The sequence below is a fragment of the Dermacentor variabilis genome, chromosome 10, assembly GCF_050947875.1.
Source record: "Dermacentor variabilis isolate Ectoservices chromosome 10, ASM5094787v1, whole genome shotgun sequence".
In the NCBI taxonomy this organism is placed as follows: domain Eukaryota; kingdom Metazoa; phylum Arthropoda; class Arachnida; order Ixodida; family Ixodidae; genus Dermacentor; species Dermacentor variabilis.
The window spans coordinates 65,989,583-66,017,052 of record NC_134577.1 but is presented as its reverse complement, the minus strand read 5'-3'; the positions used below and the strand labels follow the sequence as shown (position 1 = coordinate 66,017,052).

At 48.5% G+C, this 27,470-nt stretch overlaps 1 protein-coding gene across 1 annotated transcript in view; it reads right to left on the bottom strand.

The window, feature by feature from the left end:
• Positions 1 to 1,969: 1,969 nt before the first annotated feature.
• LOC142559282 (ATP-binding cassette sub-family A member 17-like) overlaps positions 1,970 to 27,470 on the bottom strand; it is a 36,662-nt gene continuing 11,161 nt past the window's right edge. Inside the window, exons 5-14 of the mRNA XM_075670903.1 lie at positions 25,687 to 25,825; positions 22,069 to 22,408; positions 21,187 to 21,312; positions 16,849 to 17,127; positions 15,771 to 15,985; positions 11,096 to 11,347; positions 8,478 to 8,665; positions 6,942 to 7,115; positions 3,990 to 4,206; positions 1,970 to 2,281 (exon numbers count right to left, since the gene is read on the bottom strand). Coding sequence (XP_075527018.1) covers positions 1,970 to 2,281; positions 3,990 to 4,206; positions 6,942 to 7,115; positions 8,478 to 8,665; positions 11,096 to 11,347; positions 15,771 to 15,985; positions 16,849 to 17,127; positions 21,187 to 21,312; positions 22,069 to 22,408; positions 25,687 to 25,825 — 2,242 coding nt within the window. The remainder of the gene's footprint in view (positions 2,282 to 3,989; positions 4,207 to 6,941; positions 7,116 to 8,477; positions 8,666 to 11,095; positions 11,348 to 15,770; positions 15,986 to 16,848; positions 17,128 to 21,186; positions 21,313 to 22,068; positions 22,409 to 25,686; positions 25,826 to 27,470) is intronic.

The following is a 27,470-nucleotide window of genomic DNA, read 5'->3' as shown; positions in this document are numbered from 1 at the left end:
CAGCAATTTTCGCTTTCTCCTGTGCATATTGCAATTTCTTGCATATTTTAGTTGGACTCCACCTTTCACTTTTGCCACGTTTCTTTTTTCTTGTTTAACTATACTGCACAGCTAGGGATTCAGTGTATGCCATGTATCTTGTTTAATTCTGCTCTAAGTGCCCTTTCGTCACATAGATCACAGCGAACCTATTAGCCTCCACTTGGTCGAGATTTCTCGTGTCCGCGGGCGCGGTGCACAAACAAAAACGAACGGCACTTAGAAGGCATTGTGTTTGAGTTTCTGCGTAACAGAATTATGTTTTCTCGTACATGCGAATCAGAATCCGATGCTATCGTGTCTGCAGGTTTTATGTAAGTCGTACTTTACGAATCTTATGAGACATTTTTTCTTTGAGAAATTCAGTTAGTTCAAACACGCACTTGGGCTATAGGCGGAGGCCCTACAAAAATAAGGGTGTACGCGGTGCTAAAGGTACAGGCCCCTACCGGCCGGTCAACCAGACCTCAAATGGCAGCTGAAACGGCAGTTGAAGGTGGCCTTTGTCTTTCAGTTTCCGCGTACGAGATGTGTGGTTTCTCGTATACTCGAATAACAATCCGAAGCTATCATGTCTGCAGGTCGCGCGTAAGTAATACTTCACGCAATTTTCTGACGCATTTTACCTTTAAGCATTAATTTAGTTCAATGAGGCACTTGCGATAAGCGGACAGCCTAGAAGACTGAGTATGCATGCTGCACTTCCGGACACATGCCTGCGCGTGACGTAGGTCGTTTTTGGCGGTGGTGGTGCTTGCCTAACGTCACTAACAGCTCCGCTGTACATCCACTTTCAGAGAATGGAATGGAGGAGGCATTTTTGTTTATCTTTTCAAAGGCCACTAGGGCCAACTCTATTTAGTCTTTAAGAAATTAAAGATTATTCTTTATCAGGCTTTATACACTTGTATTTCTGACTTGGTTGCACTTCCCAAACACTAGAATAGAGTCTTACTAAAGTAGACACATGCGTTTCAACCTTTCATTAAGTGCCCAGTTCCAATCTCGATCAATAATTCAATCGATGGAAAAGCCCTGCATCGAAAGCGATTAATCGAATGAAAACTGAAACAATGAATGATTAATCATTAAACGAATAAAGAAAATTACCCGACCCTTCCTATTAGAGGCAAGCGGGACGTGATGCACTACGTGATGCACACCACGTGACTACAATACCGACGGCGTTAGGAAAAAGTGTTAAACACGTACAGAGCAGAAGGAAAAAAAAAGGATGACTAAAACGAACACTGCTGCAGCATCCACTAGATGAAACGGGCCGGCATGTAAAACAACGTCTCATGCCTGTGTCACACGGCGCAATTTTGATCGCGATCAAGCCCGAGCCGGATCCAAGCTCTCCACTTCGATTGGCTCCCTCGCGCAGCTTGCGCAAATGAGCCAATCAACGACCGAGAAATTCGATCCGGATCGATCGCGATCAAAAGTGCAGCGTGTGACAGAAGTATTACATATCTGATGGGTTGCGGTTATTTCCGGCAAATAGATGAAGCTGGGCAGGACATGTAATGAGGAGGGAAGATAACAGATGGTTACGGATTGGATTCCAAGGGAAGGGAAGCGTAGCAGGGGGCGGCAGAAAGTTAGGTGGGCGGATGAGATTAAGAAGTTTGCAGGGACAACATGGCCACAATTAGTACATGACCGGGGTGGTTGGAGAAGTATGGCAGAGGCCTTTGCCCTGCAGTGGGCGTAACCAGGCTGATGATGACATATTAAGCTATGGTTTTATTCACGCATTTCATTCAGAAAACAAGGGGCGCAACTGTAACTCGCATATAATCTTTTAAAAAAAATTAGCTTCCGCGGTATAGTATAAGAAACAAAGAAGAAGACGACGAACGACGCGTCGCGGACAGGAGAACGCGCGAGAAACCGGGTCCTACGCGTTGTCCTCTTCGCCGGCCGACTAGGGCCACCTGGCGGCCGCGGCGTCCTTGCGTCGGCGCTCGCGCACCCTCTGACGCCGCTCGTGCTTCTCCTGGCTGTCGCGTCCCCAGGGGTCGCCCTTGTAGCTCGGGTCGAACGCCTCGGCGGCCGCCCGCCTGGCGACGGCCGCGTCCTCGGCCATCTCGGCTCGGCCCATGCCGAGCAGCACCTCGTCGAGCGAGCTCTCGGCCACGAGCACGGACTCGAGGTCCAACCACTGGCGCATCGCGTCCAGGCGCGAGAACACCTCGCTCCAGGGCAGCTTGCTGGCCACGTGGTACACGAAGATGCCCTGGGCATCGCCGCCCCCGCCCGGGTACCGAAGGAGTTTTTTTTTTTTTTTCGCCCGCGCGAGAACGGAAACGGTGCGGATTAGTGCACCACCGACTGCGACCTATATACGGGGCGTTACGGAAAAACGCGTTCGAAATTATTATATATTGCAGGAAAGATGCGGCAAACAGGCGACTGAGGTACAGATTTCAGAATAACCTGAGGACGTAATTAAATAGGGAGTTGTGATAAGTAAAATTGTGATTAGGCCTTAACTAACGTTTTAAGCAAAAGAGCCAGAGGATTTATATTAACGCAAGTTTCGAGGCAAATCTTCCGATGAGTTCACAACAGGTTCCGATAAATGCAAAACGCTGACGCTGATAGTTTTTGCAGGGTAAAAAATTGCGATATATTTCAAGCAGAAAACCGAAACTGGACTGATGGAGAGCGTAACTGCAGCGGCTTTAATAAGCGTCGCTAACTGACGCGACTGTTTACACTTCATCGACGGACGAGCATGAAGCAATAAGCACGAGTCGATAAGGGCGCTCACTGGCCTCACGGCCTGTGACGGGGCAGTTCATAATTCTTCATTTTTATACAACTATTTTAGCAGGTTATTACTCTTGCTCAGTAATATAAAAGCAATAACACGTTCTGCAAGCGACGTTTATTGCCATACCTAAAGTGTACAAAATCGAACTAATATACACAGCTGCGAAATGAACCGTTCATTTGACTATAACTTTTGCGAGAAGCTCGTAAGAACTGTAACACTTTATGGAGAGTTGTACATTGATCTGACCTTTCTGTCCACTTCAGATGTTCTGACAAATGTGGTTAGCAGAACTGTCATATATGTCTTAACTGCAGAGCAATAGATTTGTAAACTTCTCCTTGTTTCAGGGCGGCAAACTTTGGCAAAAATGTGAGCCCTTAAATCGACATTATGCTTGCTAGATAGTCGGCAGGATTCAGTGTTCTCTCTTAAATGCAACAAATTCCCCTCAAATCAGCTGAGCGGTTCACTAGTGAGACCCTTCCTTCGTTTGACGTGCATATGAGCAGAGAAATCGCAGTTGGTCCCAAGGTTAAAATTTGTTCATAAGGAAATCACAGGAAAATTATAAAGCTAGGTTGCGACAAGGCGCGCTTCACCGTATTGTTGTCAGATGGCGCCACCGTTTCTTTGCAACAAAATCGACATCTTTAGAACAGCGACGCCGAAGACGACGACGCGCACTTCGGCTTCACTGTGAATGAGTTAAGGCGAGTAATTGGCACAAATGCCGTGTTAAACTGAAGCCACTGCGAAAATGCTGCTCACGTGCTAAATTTGAGTGTAAATTGATCATCCAGCGATTTAGCTTTAGGAGTGATGCGCATCTAAGGTGGTGGTGGTAAACATTTATTGCTTGAGCCTTTTTACAACATTACTTGTGAGGGGGCTCAGGAGCGCGTAGGGTGTCCGGCAGTTTGTGGCCCTCGGCGACCCTCAGCGCCCAGTCCACCAGCCGTATTTGGTCGGCTGGGTTGGAGCTAGACACGGCGGTCTCCCATCCCTCGACGTCGGTGAGTTGCCATTCAGAGGGTGGCTGGAGCTCAGGGCATCTAACGCTCCTTTTTTATGCGACACCCAGAAACCGAGTTTATATAGTACACAGAAACGGAGAGTACACGGGGGTAAACACCTCTCTCTCTCTCTCTCTCTCTCTCTCTCTCACCTCTCGGCAGTCGGCGCGCCTGGCTCCAGGGAAGAGCTGCGTGACCACCTTGTCGACCCTGAAGATCATGTACGAAGTGCACTTATCGACCAGGGTGAAAGTGACCGCGAAGCCCGCGGAGTACGACTCCTTCAGCGCCTTCATGCTGCCAAGTGCCTTGAGCTCGCCGCCGGCCATTAGACCGACGCGGGTACACACCATGTCGCACTCTTCCGTGCTGCACGACCACGACAGACGGATACGTTTCAGCGCCGGCAAGTTTGACTTATGAGTGGGTCGCTACGAATCGGCGAGTTAAGAGTCCGCATCGCTGTATCAGCGGTAGGCGTCAACGAAACGTGCGCTAGATATAACTGTTGTACATTTATCTTAGGTTGGCAAGATAAATAAATAAGTAAATAAATTAGATATGGTCCTATTGCTCCGATTTTAGTGCGTTTTCCGCCATTTATGTTGTCGAAATTTTGGTCGGGAGTTATGAATGAATGGGGGTCATTGTTACTAAAAAGTAAAACTTGCTTTGCGAACTCTACCGGATTTTTTTTTACCACTGCTGCTGCTGCGCCTTACCGGATCGCTCATACTTTAAAGAAATTGTCAGTCTGTGCCCCATGGTGGCTTCGAACACCGGTCCCCCAGCACAGCAAGCCCGACGCCCCAACCCTTAGGCCACACTCGTTCGCAGGCTACTACGGTGCCTATACGTCGACTAGCTCTTTGTGATGATCGCCACGTGTGTCACACTGCGTAGCACAGCTGCGGGATAGCGCATGCGCGAGCCAGTTGCATACCCTCACGCCACGTGCCTCACGCCAAAGGCGCAAGACGGAAATGGACACATTTATCGCGCTTCATTAACCGCTCGACGAATAGTTCGCTTCACACAGATTCCACGATGTGCGCTGGATCTACGCAATCATTTTGAATTTTTTTTTTAGCAGCAGTTCCACTAGATTCGGTGGACTGCTTCGTTGACGTCTGGACGAGTTAGCGTCGGTTAGTAGAGGAGTTTCAGTCAGTCGGCAAAATATATTGCAGTTTACCCCACACACGATCCAATGTACGGTTTCCGCGATACAGGATAATGCCTTAACTACTGTTTTGATTCTACGAGCAGTTATTCATTTTATATTTCTTGCAGTTTTTACTACATTTACTTTGCATAATATTCCACTTAGTGACTACTACACGCTGTTTCGTGCTGTATATTTGGGCAAATGTATATATATTTGCTGGCAGGAGGTCCCCTTTCAGCGACATGCTCTGGAACCACCTTCTGTATACTTATGTATCCACTTATTAAAGAAATAAACTGAAAAACAAAAACAAGGATCAGCCTCCGCGGTGGTGGCGTCCCCTTGAGGTGAAATTCAGCCAGGGAGATGGGACGGAGCTATATTGCCGCAGCAACTAACCATATTCTACTTAGCCGCTGGCGTAAACCGTCAGCAGCGTAGTCATCGTTAACATTCGGTCCCCTCCACCCCCCTCCCTCTCCGCTTCTTTTATTTTTTTCCTTCAATGACAACTCCCACGTAACGTGAAGCGTCTCTATAATGTGTTGTGGTTGGACAAAGCGTCACAAGAAACGTCGCCATCGCCAGTGCCGTCCACTGATGGAACTTCTACATAAAAGAGCAGAGAATAAAAGCAAGATCAGTGAAGTTTTACGTTTCTTAAAAGGCGGGTGTTTGAGAACAGAGTGCTGCAAGCGAAATTCGCTGATACATGCGTGACATGTAGAAATAGTGCAGAAACCGTACGGTATATTTCGTGAGCACATAGCAGTTACATAATATAGGACGATCATAGCGTATTAGCGCTGCCCGAACCCTTGGCCTTGAAAGATAATACAAAGAAGTCTTCATAAGCGTTAAGAATTATATTAAATTATGGGGGTTTACGTGCCAAAAGCATTTTCTGATTATGAGGCATGCCGTAGTGGAGGACTCCGGAAATTTCTACCACCTAGGGTTCTTTAACGTGCACCTAAATCTAAGTACACGGGTGTTTTCGCATTTCGCCCCCATCGAAATGCGGCCGCCGTGGCCGGGATTCGATCCCGCGACCTCGTGCTCAGCAGCCCAACACCATAGCCACTGAGCAACCACGGCGGGTCAACGTTAACAATATGAAAATCTGGCTGGGGTACTGGTGGCGGGAGGGCAAGTATCGCAAATAATAAAAATACGTGCTTTTATGGGCCATAAATTTCTGTTCGGTTCGATGGATTGTCAGTGCGAGTCGTGGGCTGGAGGGTGGATAATAATGAAGCGCACGAGAAATGGAAGGAAATAACGAGCTTGGCGCCGCCAGCGACAGCCCTGTCTCAATGGGGATATCGTTCTCAAAAGCACTGAAAAATCGCTTGCTCTTTCCTTCGCGGCGTCGTCACGCAGTGTCATCGCTAACAGCGGAGCCCACAATAACTACTGGCTATGTCGTAATCGCCGAGAACGTTCACAGTAATAGAGTTATTTCTCGAGTGGGTTATATATATATATATATATATATATATATATATGCCTGCGATATCAAAATATGCAGAAAAAAAGCCATTTCATATTGGCATTGTCAATATACGGACGACATTTACGCGTTGATGCGTCCGTTGCGGGTAGCTTCCGAGATAAAAACAGCGCAGCGTACCGCTGTCGCCACGGGGTTCCGCCACGAGCAGTCTCATCACCGAAACGCCCAGTTTTTGGGTGGGGCCAGCCGGACATTTCTTGCGCTCTTTTGCCGCCTCCCCTGTGTATGTTGCAGCGCGCTAGTGGAAATGAATGAGAAGTTCTCTCATCCGTCCGATAACTACGTCGAACTTCGATTATATTTGAAGGATTCGATTATATATGTATTGCGGCAGTAGATATCGCAAGGCGACTTAACTAAACAGTAATGATATTCAACGATTGTTAGAAAAGTGTTTCTGAACACTCTGCTGTTCCTCACCTGCGCGACGTCAGGATGACCGCCGACGCGGAAACCCGGGTGAGGTCTCGCAGCGCCTCGTAGATCATTTCGCGCGCGGTGATGTCGACGCCCCTGGTGGCGTCGTCGAGGATCACGACCCGGGGCGCACCAATGATGGCCAAAGCTATGGACAGCTTGCGCCTCGTGCCCGCACTGAGGAGGTCACCGGCAAGAGAAGCACGACACGTACTCTAATCCCCGCAACTCTTGCTAGACATAGAAGCTGTGGCGCTGTACATATATTGTCTACGAGAGAGCTGCAGTTCTTGCGGTTCAGACCGTAGCGTTTACCTACTGAAATCATTAGAGGGCGTAGTGGTGACGATCATACAGCCCCTACGGGAACAACAGGAGTAGGTGGATTTTTCTCTAGTCTTCGTGCTCGTGGCTTCGAACGTCCTTGTCGCGTTAGTTATTGCAATGGCAATGATACGGACACCGGAGGTGCATTCACACCGTCGACGCCGCCGTCGACGCCGCCGCCGTTGCCGTGCTGTCACGCTGAAGGCGCATGCGCGGCTCGCGCGCGGAGAGTTATAAAGTGCGTTTGGCTGCAAAAAAACGACAGCGCCAAATATACGCACCGTCAACGTTACGCTCAATCGCCCCGTGTGGCGAAGAAAGTGACCAGAGATTTCTAGCGTGCTCCTACAGTACTATAGGAGCGCCACTCGGCGCTCTGATCAGGAGTCGGGCGATCGGAAAGGACCACCCGAATGTGGAAGGAGTGCAGCTTTTCTCGGCCATCCGAACAAGGTGGGCCTTTTTTTTCGGATTTAGAGAGGGCTCGAGAAGGACTGTTCGAAGATGTGGCTAGGGATGTGAAAATCCTTCGCACGAGCAGACACACGGCCGTACGAGGAACACTGTAAGCGTCTTCTATCAAGAAGCATATACATGGCGATGAATCTGTCAGTGATGCGTCTATGTCTTTGTATACCACTAACTCAAATTTTTGGAACCGTATTTGTGATTTAGCACCGCGTCAGGTCAAGTTCTTTTTACCACCGTGTGTAGTGAGGATGCGCGTGTGCCCCACTTCATGCACCTTTCCACTCAAAATAAGCTTCAGTTGGTAGAGGTGTCCGTTCGAGTTCATCTTTTTGGTCGCATTCGTATTCTACGCGCCGGCTACAACGTGGCATCCCGTCAACATGCCCCAAAACACGCTTCGCTGATGGCCCAGCATAAATAAATCTTAAATGTCCGTAGAATGTCTATGCACATAAGCCTATACATAGGGCTACCAATCGCTACCGTCGGCAAACAGCGTATTGTTCCGATACAGCTATTGCCAACCGCACTCAACATCAGTTCAGGAACTTCAAATGGAGGTGATATATCCTCTCCGGATGAATAAAAGAAAGTCCATGTCTAAAATAAATCTTTACAGGAAAGTAAACTAGTCCGTCAGACGTATACACAGGTAGTCGCGAGACCCACCAGTTTCCTAGAATTCTAAACGCTACAGGCGCTCTGAATTACATAACGAACATGCAGCGCCGACTCACGCACCTGTACGTGCCGCACATGTTTTTGGCGCACTCGTTGAGGTCGGTGACGCCAACGACGCTGTCAACGAGCTTCTCGGTCTTGTCGCTTCGCACGCCCCGTAGCCGGGCGAACAGCTCGAGGAGCTCGTAGCCCGACAAGGCGTCAAGGAGCGCATCTTCCTCGGGGCAGAAGCCGACCTGCGACTGCCACTGGAGCAGAGGGCGCGCGGACTCAGCTACAACCTTTTAAAGCGAAAGCTTTATTGGCCGCGAACTTGCGATTTCGCTAGGGCTGTGCTCCGAGGAGGCACATGACGTCACAACGCGCGCCTCGCCGCGGATATTTCTCTCTCTCTCGCTCCGTAGTCACTACTGCGCATGCGCCGCTACTAGCACCGAGCCACAGGTGTTCCACCGCTGCGCAGCGCCGCGCCTTTCTGCCACCGCCGTTTGGTATGACGTCACACCGCGTTCCTCGTCGTTGCGCTCGCCTCCGCTCGCTTTGCCAGCTGCGTCGCATGCCTGATAACATGTCGGAGGATTGAAAAGGCGAGCTCGCGTGCACTGCAACCACAGTTGAGGAGGCAGTATGGACGGCGACAATTCTGATAAGCAGGAGGAGGAGGTCTCGAATCGACATCGGAACGAGACGAAGAGGAAACGAATCACCCAGGAAACAGACGAACAGCGCGCCAAACGACTGGCTAAACGCCGCAACATAGCTAGACAACCAGACTAACCTGGACTTGCAATCAAAATTAACCAAGGCTAACCATGCCATGTTTTCGCTTTCGCTACTTATATCCTGGCATAGCCGAGCTAAGCCAATGCCATTTCTTTTCAAACTGGCGGAGTGCGCTGCAGTGGTTAGATGCAACGTTCGGGTTTACCGCGCGCTGTCAGAGACGCACACACCACTTCGACTGGTTAAAGCGCAATGCCACTCTTGATAAATAAATAAATAAATAAATAAATAAATAAATAAATAAATAAATAAATATATGAGATATGATAAATAAGAAGAGATAGCGCAGTAGTATATTGATCACAGAGTCAGATCTCAATATTCGTCTTTTCGGATGTCTTCTCTTCATCCATGTCGCGTGGTAAATCGAGAAGCCCTTTCTTGCGCAACGAGAAAACTCTGTGCATTTCGCACGTACGGGCGCTCCTTCCCCTCAGTGCTGGCCCCGTTTCAAAATGGAGCGCGCTGCAGAGGCTTCAGGACGAGCCGATGGAGGAAAACGTTCGGCCGTGGTAAGGCGCACAATGCGGTCGTTCATAAACGATGCAAGCGCGATAAGCGCGTATTGGCGCAATGGGAACGGGGAAGATCAGGGGGCAACATTGGTCATCTGCATCCGCGATCTCCCAGACTGCGAGTTTGGTGCCTGTTGCCATGCGCATCTGAAAGTATCCGCACCTCGTAGCACGTGCATAACTATCACCCAGACAAGGATAATTTAGCACTTCAAGTACGCTAGAGTGCCCGGGAGTGCCATTGTGTAGCATCCATCACCGAGAACTGCTTGACTGGGCGACGCCAGTCCCGTTCGCTTCAGTTATTATAGTCGAGGTAACCGCACATCGAATTGAACCTGCGCAGGTGTACTAAGAACCGATGGCGTGGGTTTGTTTAATCAACATCGTAATGGGGCATGACATTTTGCTTGTCTCTACTTCGTCTGGTCAACTTACCAATGCCTGTGACGATCTCCTCTCCATCTCTGCTCTGCCTTTTCTTTTCCTCACCAATATCTAAAAGCTTCATCCTTCAGCCAGAGCCCTACGGACGTTCCGCGGGATTCTGGCTGAGTGAACATCTTGGCGCTTCACTAGAATTTGCCGAGTCAAGCGCGGCATACAGCTGTTTCCAACCCAGTCGCGATTCGCGAATATTTTCTCCCAAATGAAAGAGCATCGAACACCGCGAAGATAGTGTACGCGTAAGGTGGAGACAAGCGACACCGCCTTCTACACATTACATCCCGTCTTTTGAGCGCAGTTGGATTCCCTTCAACAAGCACCAAACAGCGCAATTCTGCCACGTGTATTCTTTTCCCTCAGTCAGCAAGCTCGAACTTTAACTAGCAGTATACCCGTAAAAAAATGTCATTTCCGGAATTCTTGAGTGCCATCTTTCTAATACTCCGCGGACATTCTTTCTCACCCTTTGCATCCAATTTACCGTCTACCCGCCGCGGCTGCTCAGTGGCTGTGGTGTTGGGCTGCTGAGCACGAGGTCGCGGGATCTGATCCCGGCCAGGGCGGCGGCCGCATTTCGATGGGGGGGCGAAATGCGAAAAACACCCGTGTACTTAGATTTTAGGTCCACTTTAAAGAGCCCCAGGCGGTCGAAATTTACGGAGTCCTCCACTACGGCGTGCCTCATAATGAGGAAGTGGCTTTGGCACGTGAAACTCCACAATTTAATTTATTTTAATTTAATTTAATTTACCGTTTTCAATTCATTTTTTTCCTTTCCGAGGACTACGGCTTGCGGAATTACGACACGCAACAGACGAAAGCGTCGCGTAGCTAGCCCTCTGGTGGCCGCGGTGCAAGGTGGCCGTCATGCGTGCACGGAGCCCAAATTAATCGCGCGCGACAAACGCGACAAACGCGCCAATGCGAACTCACCCCTCGCGGCGAGTCCGAGAGCCTCGCGTCGCCCATGTGCGCCTCGCCGAGGGTCATGACGGTCACGGCGGCCAGCATCTGGGCGACGCTGCTCTTGCCGCAGCCGTAGACACCGAGCAGGCCGAAGCACTCGTCGCGGGGCAGCGCCAGGTTGAAGCCGCACACCGCGTAGTCGTCGCCGTACCACTTGTGCACCTCTTGGGCTACGAGCGCGTAGTTGCGCTGCGCGCCCTGAGCGCAAATGCGGTGGACCTGCGAAGCCCGCAGAGGGGATCGTCGCACCGGGCCGACCGTCACGGAGCCTGTGCTTAACATACGGGGCGGAAACCTTTTTTTTTTTGTTCACAAAGAACGGTGTGTAAAGACCACGAAAGGAGTCATGGAACGAGAAAATGAGAGGCACATCGTTGAGACGATGATGATGAAGATGCATATGGGTTATAATGAGGGAAGGGCCAGGTATGACCAAAGAGAGTAAAAACATGGTATATATATGAAGCAATCGAAGACGCGGTAAATGAATATTAGTAAATTTAATGTGGCTGTATAGAGAGAGAGACCTAAAGCAGTCGCCGCAATATGCGCAAGATGTATACAAGTATTATGACAATGATAATGATGTGGGCTGCGGCCATAAAATGTGTTCTCTGAAGGGACAAATGTCTCAATGCCGGTAGGACAAGCACCTCACCTCGAGCATAAGGGCCTGGATAGCGCGTGCTCTGCGAAGCAATGCTATCGTAGCGATACCCTCTAAGTGAAGGTACGCTACGTATATCTTGGGCTAACAACATGTAACACAACAGCGCTTTAAAACTTAATCAGCGCTTTGGTCTCAAAAAAAAGAAAAAGACTGTTCTCCGCCAAGAAACAAAGCCGGATGGACGATAATACCCTGCTTTGCGCGCAAGAGGAGAGTTGAGCTTCACAGCACTCCAGCAAGACGGTCGCCCAGAAAGACAGCAGTGCGAAATCGAGACTAAACCGGTGTAGTCGATACTCGCATTAAGTACAAGAAATGAGGTAGGGCGGTACATGTAATGCGTAGGGAAGGATAACCGGTATTCTATTGAGTTACAGAATGGGGGCCAACAATACAAGGGAAGTGCAGTCAATATCATTTTTAGAGCGCAGCTCTTTGGCCCCCGGTCCTGCGTTTCGCGGCGCCGTCGCCGTTGTCCCTCGCCGTAACCAGATCCGTAGCCGGGGCCAGCGCGCTGCTCGCTGCTAGCTGCGCGCGCTCCTGGCGCCAGCTCTCGCGCACGGCGCTAGCCTTGCTCTCGTCGCTCCTCCTCCAATGTCACCCATGTGCGGCGGCAATCAGAGCGCTGACTCGGTGGCGGCTGATCTCGATGATGTGTTGCTGCCCAAGCCCAAACGCATAGCCGCCATCGTTCGCCACTGTGTGTACCCCTTCATCCCCACCCTCCTCATTGGCGGCGACCGCGTGAGAGTGCGCTGCGTTCTCCGGTTGCCGAAGCGGCCGCTCGATGTCACGGTGCTAACTTCCCGAGGCGAAACGCAGAGCCACCTTCAGCTGACTCGCTAGCAGCGTCAGCGGCGTCAGTCAGTCACTGCCATCTCCTCGCCGCGCAACGTTCGTTTGCGCCTACTCGCTGCCTCCCGTGACCTCCCGATAAACGAGGCAGTTGCGCCAAGCTACGCTCCGTTTGCGGCGGCTGGTGCGAAATGTTCCGCACGAGACGATTTGTCCGCGGCTCACAGAAGGTTTATACGATAATATAATCTGTCTGCCTATATAGGTAGTTTATTGTCAGCCAATTCTTTCTGAGCCATGAACGAGGCAGCCGGTGGAAGTCCTTCGTCTGCCGCTGCTGCTAAACGAGCTGTCCGAGTAGAGGCCCAGCGCCGTCACCGCGAGAAGCCAGAGGTACGCTACGCCGAACCAGGCATTGGTGCAGCAAGTCGAGCATACATCCATCTATTTCTTCGACCACAAAGCTACCTTTATAGCAATAAAGAAGGGCGAGCGGAGTGTTTCTTGAAGAAGGAACATGTGTGAAGAATAAAAAGTTGTCTGTAAGTGTACGCACATGTCTTGCTCGAATTCTTTGCCTTAATATACTGAAAAGCTGAAACAGCTGAAGAGCTGCGCTCAAATTTCGCATTAGGAAGTAGCGTAATCGTCGGCAATATTTTTTTGTCCGGCAGTGTACATGACATAGATGGGTAATGATGATGATGATGATGATGATCACGACGCTCTTCTCGTGTATTCTACACGTCGTCTATTCGATGTAAGAGCGCCTTCCCCTGTTTGAAGGTTTGAAGACCCCGGTGGCTGCTATGATGGAATAAAAAGTGGTGCGTACGCCAGTTGGTTCTTTATCACGGATGCAATGTCACGCTGCATAGTTCAAAAAAGTAACACGAAGATTGCGCGATGAAGCGCACAATGATGCGAGAACTCGCAGCTGCCAGTTAGCGCACGCGTCACGTGTTTTCTACAGTATGTGTGTGTCTCGTTAGAACTATGCAGTGACAACTTCGTATCCATGACTGCATCGGTGTGTACTGTGACAGCTAGCTCCTTTCGTGGACGGTAATGCTGGGATGATTTACCATACCTGTATAAAGGTTGATTTGCAAAATGCGCTAAAACTGTATGACAACATGCATGCAGCTTTGGTCACGAGCCTCTACAATATATCACCACGACAATTAGCTATCGAAAAACGTCCTTCGAGCAGCCATTGAGGCGATTTATTTCGCCCACGCAACTGAGCGACGGGAGTGAAGTGGGGAGGGGGAGCGGGAGGTGACGTTATTTATGCTACCTGGCCTCCGAGACCATTAGGCACGTGCTAAACGCCCGATCACGGAGGCTATGTTTCGTAACTACAGCTTTGCGGTGCTTTAGACTGGTGACGTTCTGAGCCACTTGAATGAACTATTTTTAGACTGAAAAAAAAAAAAGCTTTTGACAAAGTTGCTCCACCGAAGCCTTCCAGTCAAAATTTCGCATTTGAACGTTAAACCCCTCTTCCTAAATGGGTTGAGTGATTTTCTTACCGCTCGGCCACAGTTCGCGTGGGTTGACAAGCGGACGTGCCGTAACACACCGGTTGTTTCACGCCTGCCCCAGGGCACAGCTCCCGGTCCCTTATATCTCCTAATTAATATAAATGATTTGTCCAATAACATAGCCCCCAACGCTGGTTTACTCGCCGAATTCTGCACGGTCTACCGATGTATCAATGAAAACCATGACTACGATAAACTTCAACGTGATCTGCGTAACAAGGAAAAAAACGTCCATAAAAAGAAAGAAAACTTCGCCAGTTTCCTGCTGTCAGCACTCCCCCATGCTATACCCCCATTTCGGGGTTCCCACATATCTTGCTTACCGCCATACAAATATCTCATCGACTGCTTATCCCATCATCACACGTGGTCGTCCACCATGATTACCATCAGGAACGATGCTAACCGCACCCCTTGCTTATTTACGTCGTAACTTGCATCACAACCCACAATCTGTAAAACAAAAAAAGAAAATCTTGCTTATCGAAAGCTCGAAGGGTCGGAGCTTGAGTCAATGTACGCGATTTGAGAACCCCCCCACAAGATGTAATGAAACGCGTTGTGATGCTTTACGTCGCGTTGTCTCTGCTGCTGGTCGAACTCCAGACAGCCAGGCGAACGCCAAGCTCTATAGTTCCGGGTGCCCGCTCCTACTAGTAGTCTAGTTAGCCCTCTACGGCAAGCATTGAAACACAGCCATAGCTAACTGTATTGACACAATACTACATAATGTTTCGATTTCTGTCTCGACATAGCGATAATGTCGAAGATGCCAGGTTGGACGTTTCGAGACAAATTTAGCATAAAAAGAAATGTCTCACGTTTTCCAACCTCTGTATACCGGCTAATTGCGATTGCTGTAGAGTTTCTACCGCTTAGAAAAAACGTCTGGGAGTGATGATCAGGGTGGCACGTATTGCTCGGTTAAGAGCTGTCACAGGAGACGGAAGAATACATCGGTTGTGTCCGCATTCTCGAAGACCGAGAACCTTTGGGAATATATAGATAGCCTGCTGACTTTCGCTAACAGAACGTCGATAGAAGGGCGATCGGCGAAATTAAATGGATGACTCTTGTCTACGGACAGGCATTGGAATCGCAGCAGAATGGGAATCGATTAAAACGAACAATTTAATTACTTCTGTCAAAAGACTGGTTATAGACTTCAAATCCACTAAGACAATAATGAGTTTTTTTCAGTAGACTATACATAGACTTGGAATCGACGAAAAGGAATAGACGACTTTTTTTCTTAGACAGTCTATATAGGCTGGGAATTCACTAAGAAACTAGATAAAGTAATGGCCTTCGTCTGTTTAAAGGCTGTTTACTGTTTAACTGTTTAGACGGTTTAAATAGACTGTTTACAGGCAAAGAACCGGTTAAATGAAATAAGCAACTTGACGATATTTCTCCGCACGCGGTCCGGGAGTAGACCAATATCGATAGACAATTTCCTTGCCTATAGACAACATATATATCATTTTATAGGCAGAACACAAGACATATAGAATGGAATAAAATCAATGTATACAAAGTTCATCGACGGTCTAAATGAATCTTTGCAAGGCTTAACCAGTAGTGCAGCCAGATACTCCACGGTGTTCTTTTCCGTACGAGTAAAACCTACCGTGTACCGCTCTTTGGTGACCTCGGTGTCGGCCGAACCGCGCGACGGCGTGCCCACGGAGTCCGAGCGGAAAAATCGACCCGAGTTGCGGCAGCTCAGGTAGGCGAACAGTACGACTGCCTCCGCCCACATGTAGTACAGCTCCAAGCCCACGCCCGCTCTTGTCGCCTTCAGCGGGCTCCACTCGATTGTGTCCCGGAGATTCGTGTCCAGCACTGCGAAACAAGATGGCCCCCACGGTAAGTACGTCACGCGGAAGCGGCTCGAGGAAAACCTGTGCGCCGGACGTCGTTTCGTCGAATCGGGTCTTACCGAACTCAATTTCATCGAGAAAGGTTTCGCAGAAAGACTTTACCGCAAGGACAGTTTGTTTCTTCTATTTTTTTTTTACTTACCAAATAACTCTATAGGCGTCAGAAACTTCCGAAACTGCTAATTATTAAACGCTTGGTTCCCGTGCGGTTAGTTCGGCACTCCCCCAGGCACACCTCCCCCCAAAAGTACGTAAAACCCTCTAAGAATGCTAATCGCATTAGCAACGCATGCCGCTGTATGGACGGTTTCACTCGCGCAATAACAGCAGCGAGAGAGCGGCCCCAAGGAAGTTCCGGTCACTGGCCTCATCCGTCTGCTGCGCCGGAACACAAAGCGTGTTTTTAAGTTGCTCCTTTGAGCGGAAAGTCTATCTTTAGGTTTTGAGATGAAAGACATACGTATTCAGCCTTAATATTAATACATAAAATTTTTCGTATAACTTGCAGTAATGTTGACTTGTAAAAGTGTCGTTATGTACAGAGGAAGAGTGCTGAAAATCTGCGGGCTTAGATTTTAACGCACTGCTCCTACTCGACATAGCGGCCAGTGCTTTTCTTGCTCCCTGTATTCAGCGGGCTACGTCGGTGAGCAAAGCCAGAAGTCGTCCAGGGCCTATGTTTGTGCACACTGAAAGGGTGTGTACATTACAAAGGGCCCACCTGTATATATGCGTATAGACCACCTGGGTATGTGCGTGTATACTTCCTAGTAAAAAAAAAAAGGTTCGCTGGGAAAAGAAGATTGATCGGTACGGGTCACGCACTGGCGCAGCACATGTCCACGTGGGTCTTGAGGAGGCCGGCGAACATGTCCTCTCGGTAGGTGACCTCGTAGTCGGCCGTCTTGCGGCAGAACGCCACCAGCGCCGTGATGTTATCGAGCTTCGTGATGGACAGCTGCTGGCAGGCGCGCCGCGACCAGTCCAGGGCGACCACCTTGATGACCGCCATGGGCACGGCGCACTGGGGCAGCGGGGTGCAGAGGAAGTTGACGTCCCTCCCGGTCCTGGACATCCACACGGTCGTGTAGAAGGTCACCAGACCTGCCGAGGAGGAGTCAACAGCAACAACGACAAAAACAGTTAGATGATGCGGGGCGGGGCGGGGGGGGGGGGGGGGTTACGTGCCAAAACCACGATACGATTTGGGGCAGGCCGTACAGCCGAGGAGAATACAACAAAAAGAGTTACATGCTGGGGGGTTTTACGTGCCAAAGCCACGATGCGATTGTGAGGCAGGTCGTGCAGGGGAAAGGGGGTGGGGAGGGGGCCACTCCGTGTTAGTTTTGACCACCAGTGGTTTTAACGTGCGCCGAATTCGTCGTACACGGGCGTTTTTCGCACTTTGTCCCTGCAGGCAGTCATTTAAAAAAATATAGTTTGATTGTTAGATGAGAAAATGAAGGCCCAAGTATCAGTATTTGAATTTCGCGCCGAAACCCCAGCGCCGGTACGTCAGCGTGACGTCAGGGATTCCAAAGTATGTTTCGCATTTGGGCCGCGTTGGCTGAATAAAGGTTCCCGAAACTTGCCATGTTTAATACTTGGTTGCTTTAGAACGCAGTGTAGTCAATCTGTACCGCTATATATAATTAGTAGGCCCTAGAAGATGCCATCAAAATCCAAGACGTCACAGCCGCCAGGTGCGGGAACTTAAGTAGGCGGCGCCACCCGTATTTCGTTCTTGCGCTTTTTCTGGCTTACCAAAAGTCTTATCGTTGTAACAGTAGTGTTCTTGGTGTTGTGGAACGGCAATTTACTGATGCCGAAGAAATCATTTTTCACTTTAGTATCCCTTTAAGCATGAAATGCCCTTAGCTCCCGTTGTCAGCGACCTTCAAGTGACCTTGAGCCAAAAGCCAGAGCCGCTATCCGGGCACTCAAACGAGAACATCCGGGCAAGTTGCGAGAACAAAACGAGACCATTCGGCCGACAAGTCAAAACTTAAGAAAAATGCGGTCGCTGGCCCCCAGTCCTTTGTACAGGACCGCATTGCATAGCTAGTTACTTCCCAAACAAGTTACAAAGAAAAAAATTGATTCCGAGTTCTTCCTAATGTTTGTTCACAATATCATTCAAGCTTTAACTTCTAGCAGGCTCGAGTTTTATCTGTCATTTCCAATAGTGGACTTTGAAAAGGTAGATACAGGGCACCATACACTTCAATGTTATCATCCTTTTTTTTTAATATTGCCTTGTTAACTGGTTACAGTCATGTGGATCACAAGTTTTTTTGCCGTTCACGAATCTCCCTCGAAGTAGCGATGTTTCCGCAACAATTATTTGACATATCCCGTTCCAAATAACAAGACGTCGTCGACATGCCTTACTTGAAATTTCACAGCACTGGTCACAATTGCTATAAAAGGAACACGAAGAAAAGGGAAAATAAAGCAGCCCGTCACATTAGTCACGTGCTAGTTTCGCCGAATCGAAGAGAGCAACCTGACTGTAAAAGTCTCCAATGAGCCCCCTCCCCCCCCCCCAAAAAAAAAAAATTATATCATGGGGTTTTACGTGCCAAAACCACTTTCTGATTATGAGGCACGCCGTAGTGGAGGACTCCGGAAATTTTGACCACCTGGGGTTCTTTAACGTGCACCTAAATCTAATTACACGGGTGTTTTCGCATTTCACCCCCATCGAAATGCGGCCGCCGTGGCCGGGATTCGACCCCGCGACCTCGTGCTCAGCAGCCCAACACCATAGCCACTGAGCCACTGCTCGTTGCGCGCCCAACGAACGGCACATGCAAGATTGCCACGCACCCTGTGCTTACGTCCCGATCCAATTAGACTTGAACCTTCGATTTAAAAATTGGTGTCGTCATCATTCACAGTGTGTACGCTCGTTAGTGCACGCAATACTTGTTCTTGCGTGTCTTGTGCCATGGCGACGAGGAAAAAAGAGCGCCGAGCTTCTTTGGTATACACAGGGCCCCGTCGGTGAAGGCACAAGCATGCTTTACGGTACATTTCCACGTACTGTGTTCGGTTATCCGTGGCGAAATAATCGTTTTACGTTTCTCGTAATCATTGCAGCCAATGATGAGCTTATTCGTGCGCTTTCATGCGGTCAGTCAGTTGTTGCTAATTTAAAAAGAAATTTAATATGAATGACTATGAACTAAGTCGATGTGTAATTATACCGTAATCGTGAGTGCTGACCAGAAAATGCCTAAAACGTCGTCCTGTACTGGCCTCGGCTTTTCTTCAGTGGAGTCTGCACCACCTTGCGATAATATTGCCCGTCTTTGTCGCTTTCGTCAGCAACCCGTCATAATTGTTGACTGAAAGTAATAACACTACCTTTAACTACTCGATTGAATGATGTGTCATTACATACAAAAATACGACACTAGTGTCTGAATTACGCCGCCCGGGGGGGGGGGGGAGGGGGAGGCTGACCCAATTCCCTTAACCTTCACCCCGAACACCGGTATACACGAGGGTTTTCCCATACCGCTACCCTCAGCATGCGGCCGCCAGCGGCGGGAAGGCATACACCTTACAAAGTGTATTCCATATTCTGGAGATTCCAGAACCAAGATGCAAGCTTTTTTTGTTCATACCCTTCGCTGCGAGAAATTTCTCTTATGAGACATACCTATGGTGCATGCTCGTGGCAGAAGGCTATCCTATTGTTGACTTCCAACAAATATCTTTTTTTTTACATCGCACGGAGCATATCAAGATGCATATAGCAATATTCCATCTGTTTAGGTAGCCTATTCTACCTGCGGAGGCGTACCTTACTCTCAGGACTAACTCAAAGGCCCAGGCGGTAATTGAAAAAAATTACTAATTACGTTTTTTAATGGTTTACTCGAGGACACGTGTTGAAAATGGGAAATTCAAGCCGAGCAGCCGTGAACTTATGTCTGTTTAGCAGAAATCGTAAGGCTATCCCACCGCAATCGGGATATATCCTCCCCACCAAAATAAAAAAGAATGTGCTAAGGAATGTACCCGCGTTGAAGTTGACATCGTTCCGAACTACTTGACGAGCGCATTGTTGAAAAACGTTCAGTGGAACGCCATTATATTTCATAGCATGCCTGAAGGCTAAATATCGCGGAAATGGTGCCATTCATACGTTTTTTTGCTAAACAGACATAACGTAACTATACAGCTAATATTCAATTTTCCAGTCGTAATGCGTGCCCTAAAGAGAGTAATCGAGTTAACCAGACAATTCCGCTAAATCAGTCATTGAATGCGGCGGTTTCCTAAGCAGGTCACTTCCACTTCTACCAATACTGCACCCGAAAACGCGAAACATCGCTAACTGTGAGACGCATTTTTGTTTTTCAGCAGCGATGTGGAGATTGAGAAAACCATGGCTCTAAAGCTTCACATATGCAGTGCCTTTGCGCCTGTCTAACTCACTTCTGAGACTTCAAAGCTCCAACGGTGTGGTAAAAGGCATATAAAAGAGGTTGCGCGAAATACGGCTTTCGAATGTGAAATCGAATAATGGATACTTCCAATTGCTAAGCAAACTGGGATGTTAAGTGTCCTTGGAGCCTGACAACAGAAGGCTTAATTACGCTACTTGACACATTCGAATGCCGTTGACGGAATTTCAGGTAAACAGAAAGCGTGTAAACGAAAAGCAAAGGAAATGTGACCGCACCTGGAACACCTTGATTTGATATTTGACCCTAATGAAATTAAGGTGCGCATAGTAGAGGGTAATTTTTGTTGAAGAACCTCATTGCAACTCGATAGAACCGTCCATCGTTTTAAAGCGATCCAAACGCGGTGAGAATTACAGAACGCCAAGTGCAGAAGGGATATATCATCCACGTGTTTGTTCAGGAACTGGTTCACGCGCCCAATAACCGCCGTTACCATTCAGCAGATTACATAGGAAGGCTCTCATCAGTCATTCTTGCTACCGCAGTGGACTGCAGCAACTACTGTTGTCCGTTATAAGTGTTCGAAACGGAACGAATATTCGACATATTCGAATAGGAAATTCACGAACTGAACGTGAATCGAAGAGCACAGACCGTTCTATTCGTTTTCGAAATTTCGAATACACGCGGGTTTCGTAGTGCGCACGAGCGCGAACGCCCACCGGTAACCCCGAACGCTCACCGGTAACCCCGAACCAGATGAACGCTGTGACGTGGGCTCTGCAGGCGCTGCTGCTCCAGTAGGCGATCTCGTATGCAGACAAGATGCACAGTGTGCCGGTCGTGGCGAACACCGAGAGCAGGGCCTCTGTGATAAGAGTACGATTCGTAGAGCTCGCCGTACGACGAAATCTTTGCGTATGGGCTAGGCAGTGACGTCACTGCGAGACCGCCATATTGTTTTACAGGCAGCATGATGAAAAGCCACGCGTTAAATCTCTGGCAGTATAGTGGAAGCCACCGTGGTGGAAACCTGCGAACGGGATGAGCAATATGACGTTTTGTGACGTCACGCGAATGCTCTCTATTATTGTCTGAATCATGAGGTTCATTAGGTTCAATGATTGCAAACTGTTACGCTAGAAACGTCGGAAACCCATTTCTGTTTAACACTGTTATGTCCAACGTATCATATACGCTATGTAGAGTTCATGGACTCAAAATGGCCGGTTTAGGAGCGGTAAACAACGTAAAACGCATAGTTTCGTTTTTGATTTGATAAAATGAAGCAGGTCCCTTTGCTGTGGGCAGTCAAACAAACCAGCTAGAAAAGAATTGATTACTATAATAATTTCGTTTTAATTCAACCAAGGTATCATTATTATTTTTTTTTGTTGATACAAATCTACTTTCCGTGGCCAGAAATAAAAGTCGCGAATTGTTTCCAATCTTCCTCGATGCGAAACTGTACTCGGAAATTAGCGGGTTAACTTAAGAGTTCCGGCAGTTTTCGGTTCGCCAAGAACACAACAACGTGACAATCGTGTACAATAGCTGCGGAACAACGTTTTTTTTTTCTCTTCTCCTTATCCTTAACAAGACAAGCGCATCATGCGGCGCTCACTGTAGGAGATGAAATGTAGTTGGAAGTAGGACACGAAGGCAGCGGCGGCTGGTATGACCACCCATGCGTATAGGGCGAGGTCGAATATGGTGTTGCAGAGACAGTGCAGCCACCCGGGGACGCCGGTCATCAGCACCAACTGCATGAAGCCGCTAGAGCTCTCGGCGCTCGGGAACGCCACGAAGAAGGACGCGATCAGGGCCAACGCCAACGGCCCCATCAGGGCCCAGACGGCTGCCATGCTGTGCACCTGCTCGTCGACGCGGCCCATGGGGTCGTCTTCGTAGTCTCCGGCATCCGGGTCTCCCTTCAGTCGCCGCTTCCGCTGTTGCTTCGTCACCTGGACGCAATGAAGGCACGGACGCGTCACGTCAAAGTATTTTTTTGCAGAAAAAAAAAGGACACTAGAGGAATCTATAGAGGCAAAATGGCTGCTAAGTGTAACCAGAGCACTTTCGGGAAAACGACCTTGGCTGCGACAGTTTTGATTTTTCGAACGGGGGTGGTCGTTTCGACGAGCAGCGCTCAGCGAAACAGCTACTAATTAACAGTTATTAAATGTCCCCGTGAACTCTCACGACTCCTACCACACTGCGTTCCGTTTAGTTGCCTTCATACGGGGAGCATCTATGAAAGGTTGCGCCCAGACCCGAGCCTCGGCATACTTTAAGCAGGCTATGTCGCGCCGAAGGCGACGGTTACCGTCGGCACAGAGACTCCTTCAAAGATTACTAGTGCAAACTCTGGTGGGCGGGGCTGTCTTCGCACAGCTATGCGTGAATAAATTCTGGAGTTTTAGGTCAAGTCAAGCCAAGTTTATTTACAACATGCGCAAACTACGGTGTTGAAGGTGCCAACGACCACAATTTCATTATGAGGCACGCCGCAATGAGGATTCATTGTTGACCACCAGGGGATATTTAACGCGACTCCTACGCACGGTACAAGGGCAAGTTTTTTTTTTTTTATTTCGCCCCCATATAAATGCGGCCGGAATTTGATCCCGGGACCCCGTGCTTAGCAACGCAACCCATGCAATAGCCTCTTAAGCCATGGCGGTTGGTGGTCAGCTACACATGAATGACGTTCATATTGCACGTATCTTTAGCAGAAGTCTTTAGCAATAACAGAAGCCTTGGTCAAGCCTCACGGCCTTTTTAGCTTCTTTCTGTTGTAAACAGGAGAAATAAATCCATTACCAAAAAAAGAAAAATATGAACTCATCTAATTATTCGTACTCGCCGCCTTGAACGTATCTTGTGGTGTTATTTCTTGCGCGCTGCCTTTCTAAATTTCCAAAGAAGCCGTAGCTTTATAAACACAGCCAGGGGATATAAGTTTATCCGCGTACTCAGGATCGCTGCTAATTGTCGCGCTTAAGCCCTACATCTCGTTCAAGATGGTCAATTGGCCAAGTGACAAACACGCTTGAAGCCGGAAGGTCGAATAGCCAAATTCGTGTATTACATCCACGTAGAAAAAGGAAAATCTAGGAGGGAGAGCCAAGTGACAGTCTGAAACTCCGATTACGAAGTAGAAAAAAAAGGAGGATGAGGGGAGGAAACATGAGAAAATCTGCCAACCACTTGACGGCAAGCGGTCGGCTCAACAACTCTCGGACAACTTTGCGGCGGCGAAGAGAATGCTACAGGGGCGGAACTTTTGCAAATGCGTCAGGTAGACCCGGCAAGGTTTCGGAGCACTTTCAGTTACTTGCAGCCAATGATATAGTAGCGGGGCATCCACGCACAACGGTCTCGCATTTGGCTGAATGCCAGGGAAAAAAAAAGAAGTGAAAGGAAAGCGCAATGTTTAAAATTGAATGAGGAAATTCGTGTCTCACTTTTATATAATCCCTGCAGTAAATAAAACGACCAAGTGCCAATCGTACTTCGACGCGTACTTGGTCGTCTTGTGCAGACTGGTGCAGTGGGCTAATTATACATTGAAAGCGCGTAAACCCAAGTTGTTAAAGCACCTTTACTCACCTGCCTTTTCTTAAGTTGCGATGGGTGGTTTTTGTTGGTATTGTAGCAAGCACGAACTGTGTTGTGATCTTTTCATTCGCGCTAATTCACTACAATGGCAGCGTGGGGCGATGGTGGAGGCTTCGTACCACCGGACTCCAAGGACGGTAAATGAAACGTTTATGTTTTATGTCACCAAATATATGACGCCAGGGGTAGCTAGCGTGGGAACTTCATTGTGGTGTTGCCACCTCAATAATGTTTGCTGGCGTGTTAGTTTTGTGATGCATACTTCGTAGTGCTGCAGCATGTATAACGAAGGGGGGAAAAAAACAAGCAGGAAAACCAAGAACTTGTCCTGGCCCTTCTACTATTTTTCTTCCTGCGTGAATATTTGCCGTTACACTACGAAGGGCTTTGCCACGTTTAAATTGTTTTCCAGTTTTCTTGTTTACAAAATTCCCGCGTGCGTTAGGAGTAACGTTTGCATTGCTTGTGGCGCCGCCTTGCGGACGCTGCCTTCAATGAAAACGTCGGCATCGTGCAGCCCAGCAGATGCGACGGCAGGAAAGCGAGCTTGGATGCACGAAGGCAGCTGAAACCTGTTTGCGTATCTGCAACGTTTTTAGAAAGAGGAGAAACATAACTTCAGGGTTATTTTTGTTATTTGTTATGTTTGCCCATCCGTTGGACCAACCTGTGGACCAGCCGTTTAGTGCTCCTCCTATATATATATATATATATATATATATATATATATATATATATATATATATATATATATATATATATATATATATATATATATAGTAACGTTTGTTTTTTATTACAGGTCTACAAGAAACCCATGAGCTTTCTGTCCAGCTGTGTCTCATTGAACACTTTCGCCACAATCGCACCAGCCATGTTGCACCATGTGTGGCAAAAGATAGAATACCGGATTGATATTTTGCGTGTCACCAGGGGTGCACATCCATGTAAAAGTGAGTTAAACGTTGAAGTGTATTACTCGCATTAAATGTTTATGTAACGTTCAAGACTTCATGAGTAGAGGCACACGTGCTTTAACGCATGTTTGATTTGCTGCATCCAAGTAAGCGACAGAATGTTTCGTTATCAGGGTTATAAGCGCACCGCCATGGGTGAGCTAACAAAGTAAGCTCGCATCCGTGGCACTTCCTGTCTACTCGCGCGTCGTCTGCTCCGCGACCCGTCAACCACCAAGCGTCTGCAGCGCACGGCGCTATAAGGTGCGAAGCAAGCGCATTCCGGTCACGCAAAAAAACCAAAAAAAAAAAAGAGAAAAGCACCGACTAACTCGAACCTCAACTCAGTAATCTACATCGGTGTCTCCTTATCACAGGTCTCCACCTAGTGTTCCCGCCTCCTTGTAGATCATGCTTAGACGTTGCGCTAGAAATTCGTTTCAGAAATTAGGGAAACCAAGCTGCACATCTAACATGCTTTACTTTGTGGGAGCAGAGGTTGCCTTTAGCTCCGCAGCCTACACGCGTTCGGTATAGTCGTGGCGTGCACTGAAGAGCTGAGACCTTTCTTTTCCTTCGTTCGACTGAGCCTCGATCGCGTGACCCTCCGCTGGCTTCCTACGAAACTTCCTCTCCGTGACTGCTGACTAGGAAACGGCACGTACCTGGGGAACGTGCACCGCCAGCGTCGTCTCGAAGCGTGCCCAGAAGCTTCCGGTGTTGAACGCGAGCAGGGCGCTGCTGACGAGATCGAATGCCAGGGACTTGCTCATGATGGCGTAGGGGTTGAACCAGGCCTGCAACCTGTCCGGCCAACGGGGTGCATGGATAGAGTTTGTGCACGCGAGGACAAAACTTTCTCACTTTTTGGCTGTAAAGAATCACTGACGCGGCAGTTTTGTCTTTTGTGTGTGTGTGTGTGTGTTAGAACATACACGCCCGCACGGGCACACACACAAAAATAAAGTGTAAGAGTGCCCGAATATTTTACCATAACACTCGCTTCTAAAAAAACCAGTTTCATTTTTGGCACTTAGGAGGTGGATTTTTCATGACGTTACACCGCGTTGGCTATCTCTGTACCTACGATCTATGCACGGGCGCCACTCGCGAGAGCAACCAGAAAAAACGGGTGCAACATAGTTGGGCATTCTTTTCGGTGAGTATAACGTCATTATATTTAGCTTTACTGCTACAAGACGCCAACAAGATATCGCTCCGTATCTCGACGTCACGATAGTGTCGATGACGCCGAATCCGGCACTTTGAAAGCAACATTAGTCTTGCGTTTCTCAACGTTAACGCTTTCATCAAGTGCCATCTTCTCACACGAGAAGCGCGTGCTAATGTTCCGATAGCTTCCAGGTTATCAAGTATACATTCCTGGCCTGCGCAAAACTTTTATCCATTTGTGGTGCCAGCGTATCGGTCGACAAGCGTCCACGGAGCTCCAGAAATTCCGCGTAAGACGTAACTGCATCGATGCATTTTCTCGCAACTTCCGTGGTCGTTCGACGATTCTGGCATCCTTATGCCTAACGGGAGGCGTTGGCGTAGAAACCATAGAGATTCATGCCTAAATTACTCGGGAGAACTCGAAGCTACGACCATCCAGCTACCACAGGAATGATGGGTATTTACGGGTATTTGTCAAATCCACGAGGCTTTAAGGTTGCCATGTGACATTATATCATTACACCTTATCTTCGTGAATTTCGAAGTCGTCGTATTATTTCTAAAGGCGCGAAGGCAATACGTTCCCGCACGCTCATAATGCAATACTTTCTTGCAAAACGATCGCTGTGGTAAATTACAAAGCCGTTTGAAGCCAGAAGCACGAAGTCAGAGCTGGTGCACGCACTTTATTCATCATGATGGCCGAGCCGCCGCATATGCGACCTTGCGTCAAGCGGCTTGCTTGAAGGGGCACTAAACGGACAAAATTACTAAGGTGACAGTTTGGGCATGTTGGTAGAACACGAATGCAGCTTTTTGCGCGCGAGACGAGGACGAAGAAGAGGCTGATACACACGAACGCTCGTGTGTCTCAGCCTCTTCTTCGTCCTCGTCTTGTGCGTCAAAAGGAGAAAATTAGTTGACCTATATTAGTAAATCAATCGCGCTCCTACAGTAGCCAATAGGCCACTCTGCCAGTGAGAGGTTCCTTGTTTTAAAAGGTATAAAACACACAAAGTCGAAAGACGGGTTGCGACGCAGTCTTGAAGTTCGTGCCCCCAGTTCGCCCTGACGTCACGGGTATGGCCTGCGCATGCTCGGGCCTAGTTAATTTTTTTATCGCAAATACGCACTTCATCTTATTCTAAACGAGACAAAAGCTGAACAACATAGCATGTTTCAATTAGTTTTACTAAGCCATAATGCCCCCCCGCCCCCAAATATGGGAGAAATATAAATAACTCGAAATCCCTGACGTCACCCCGACGTACTG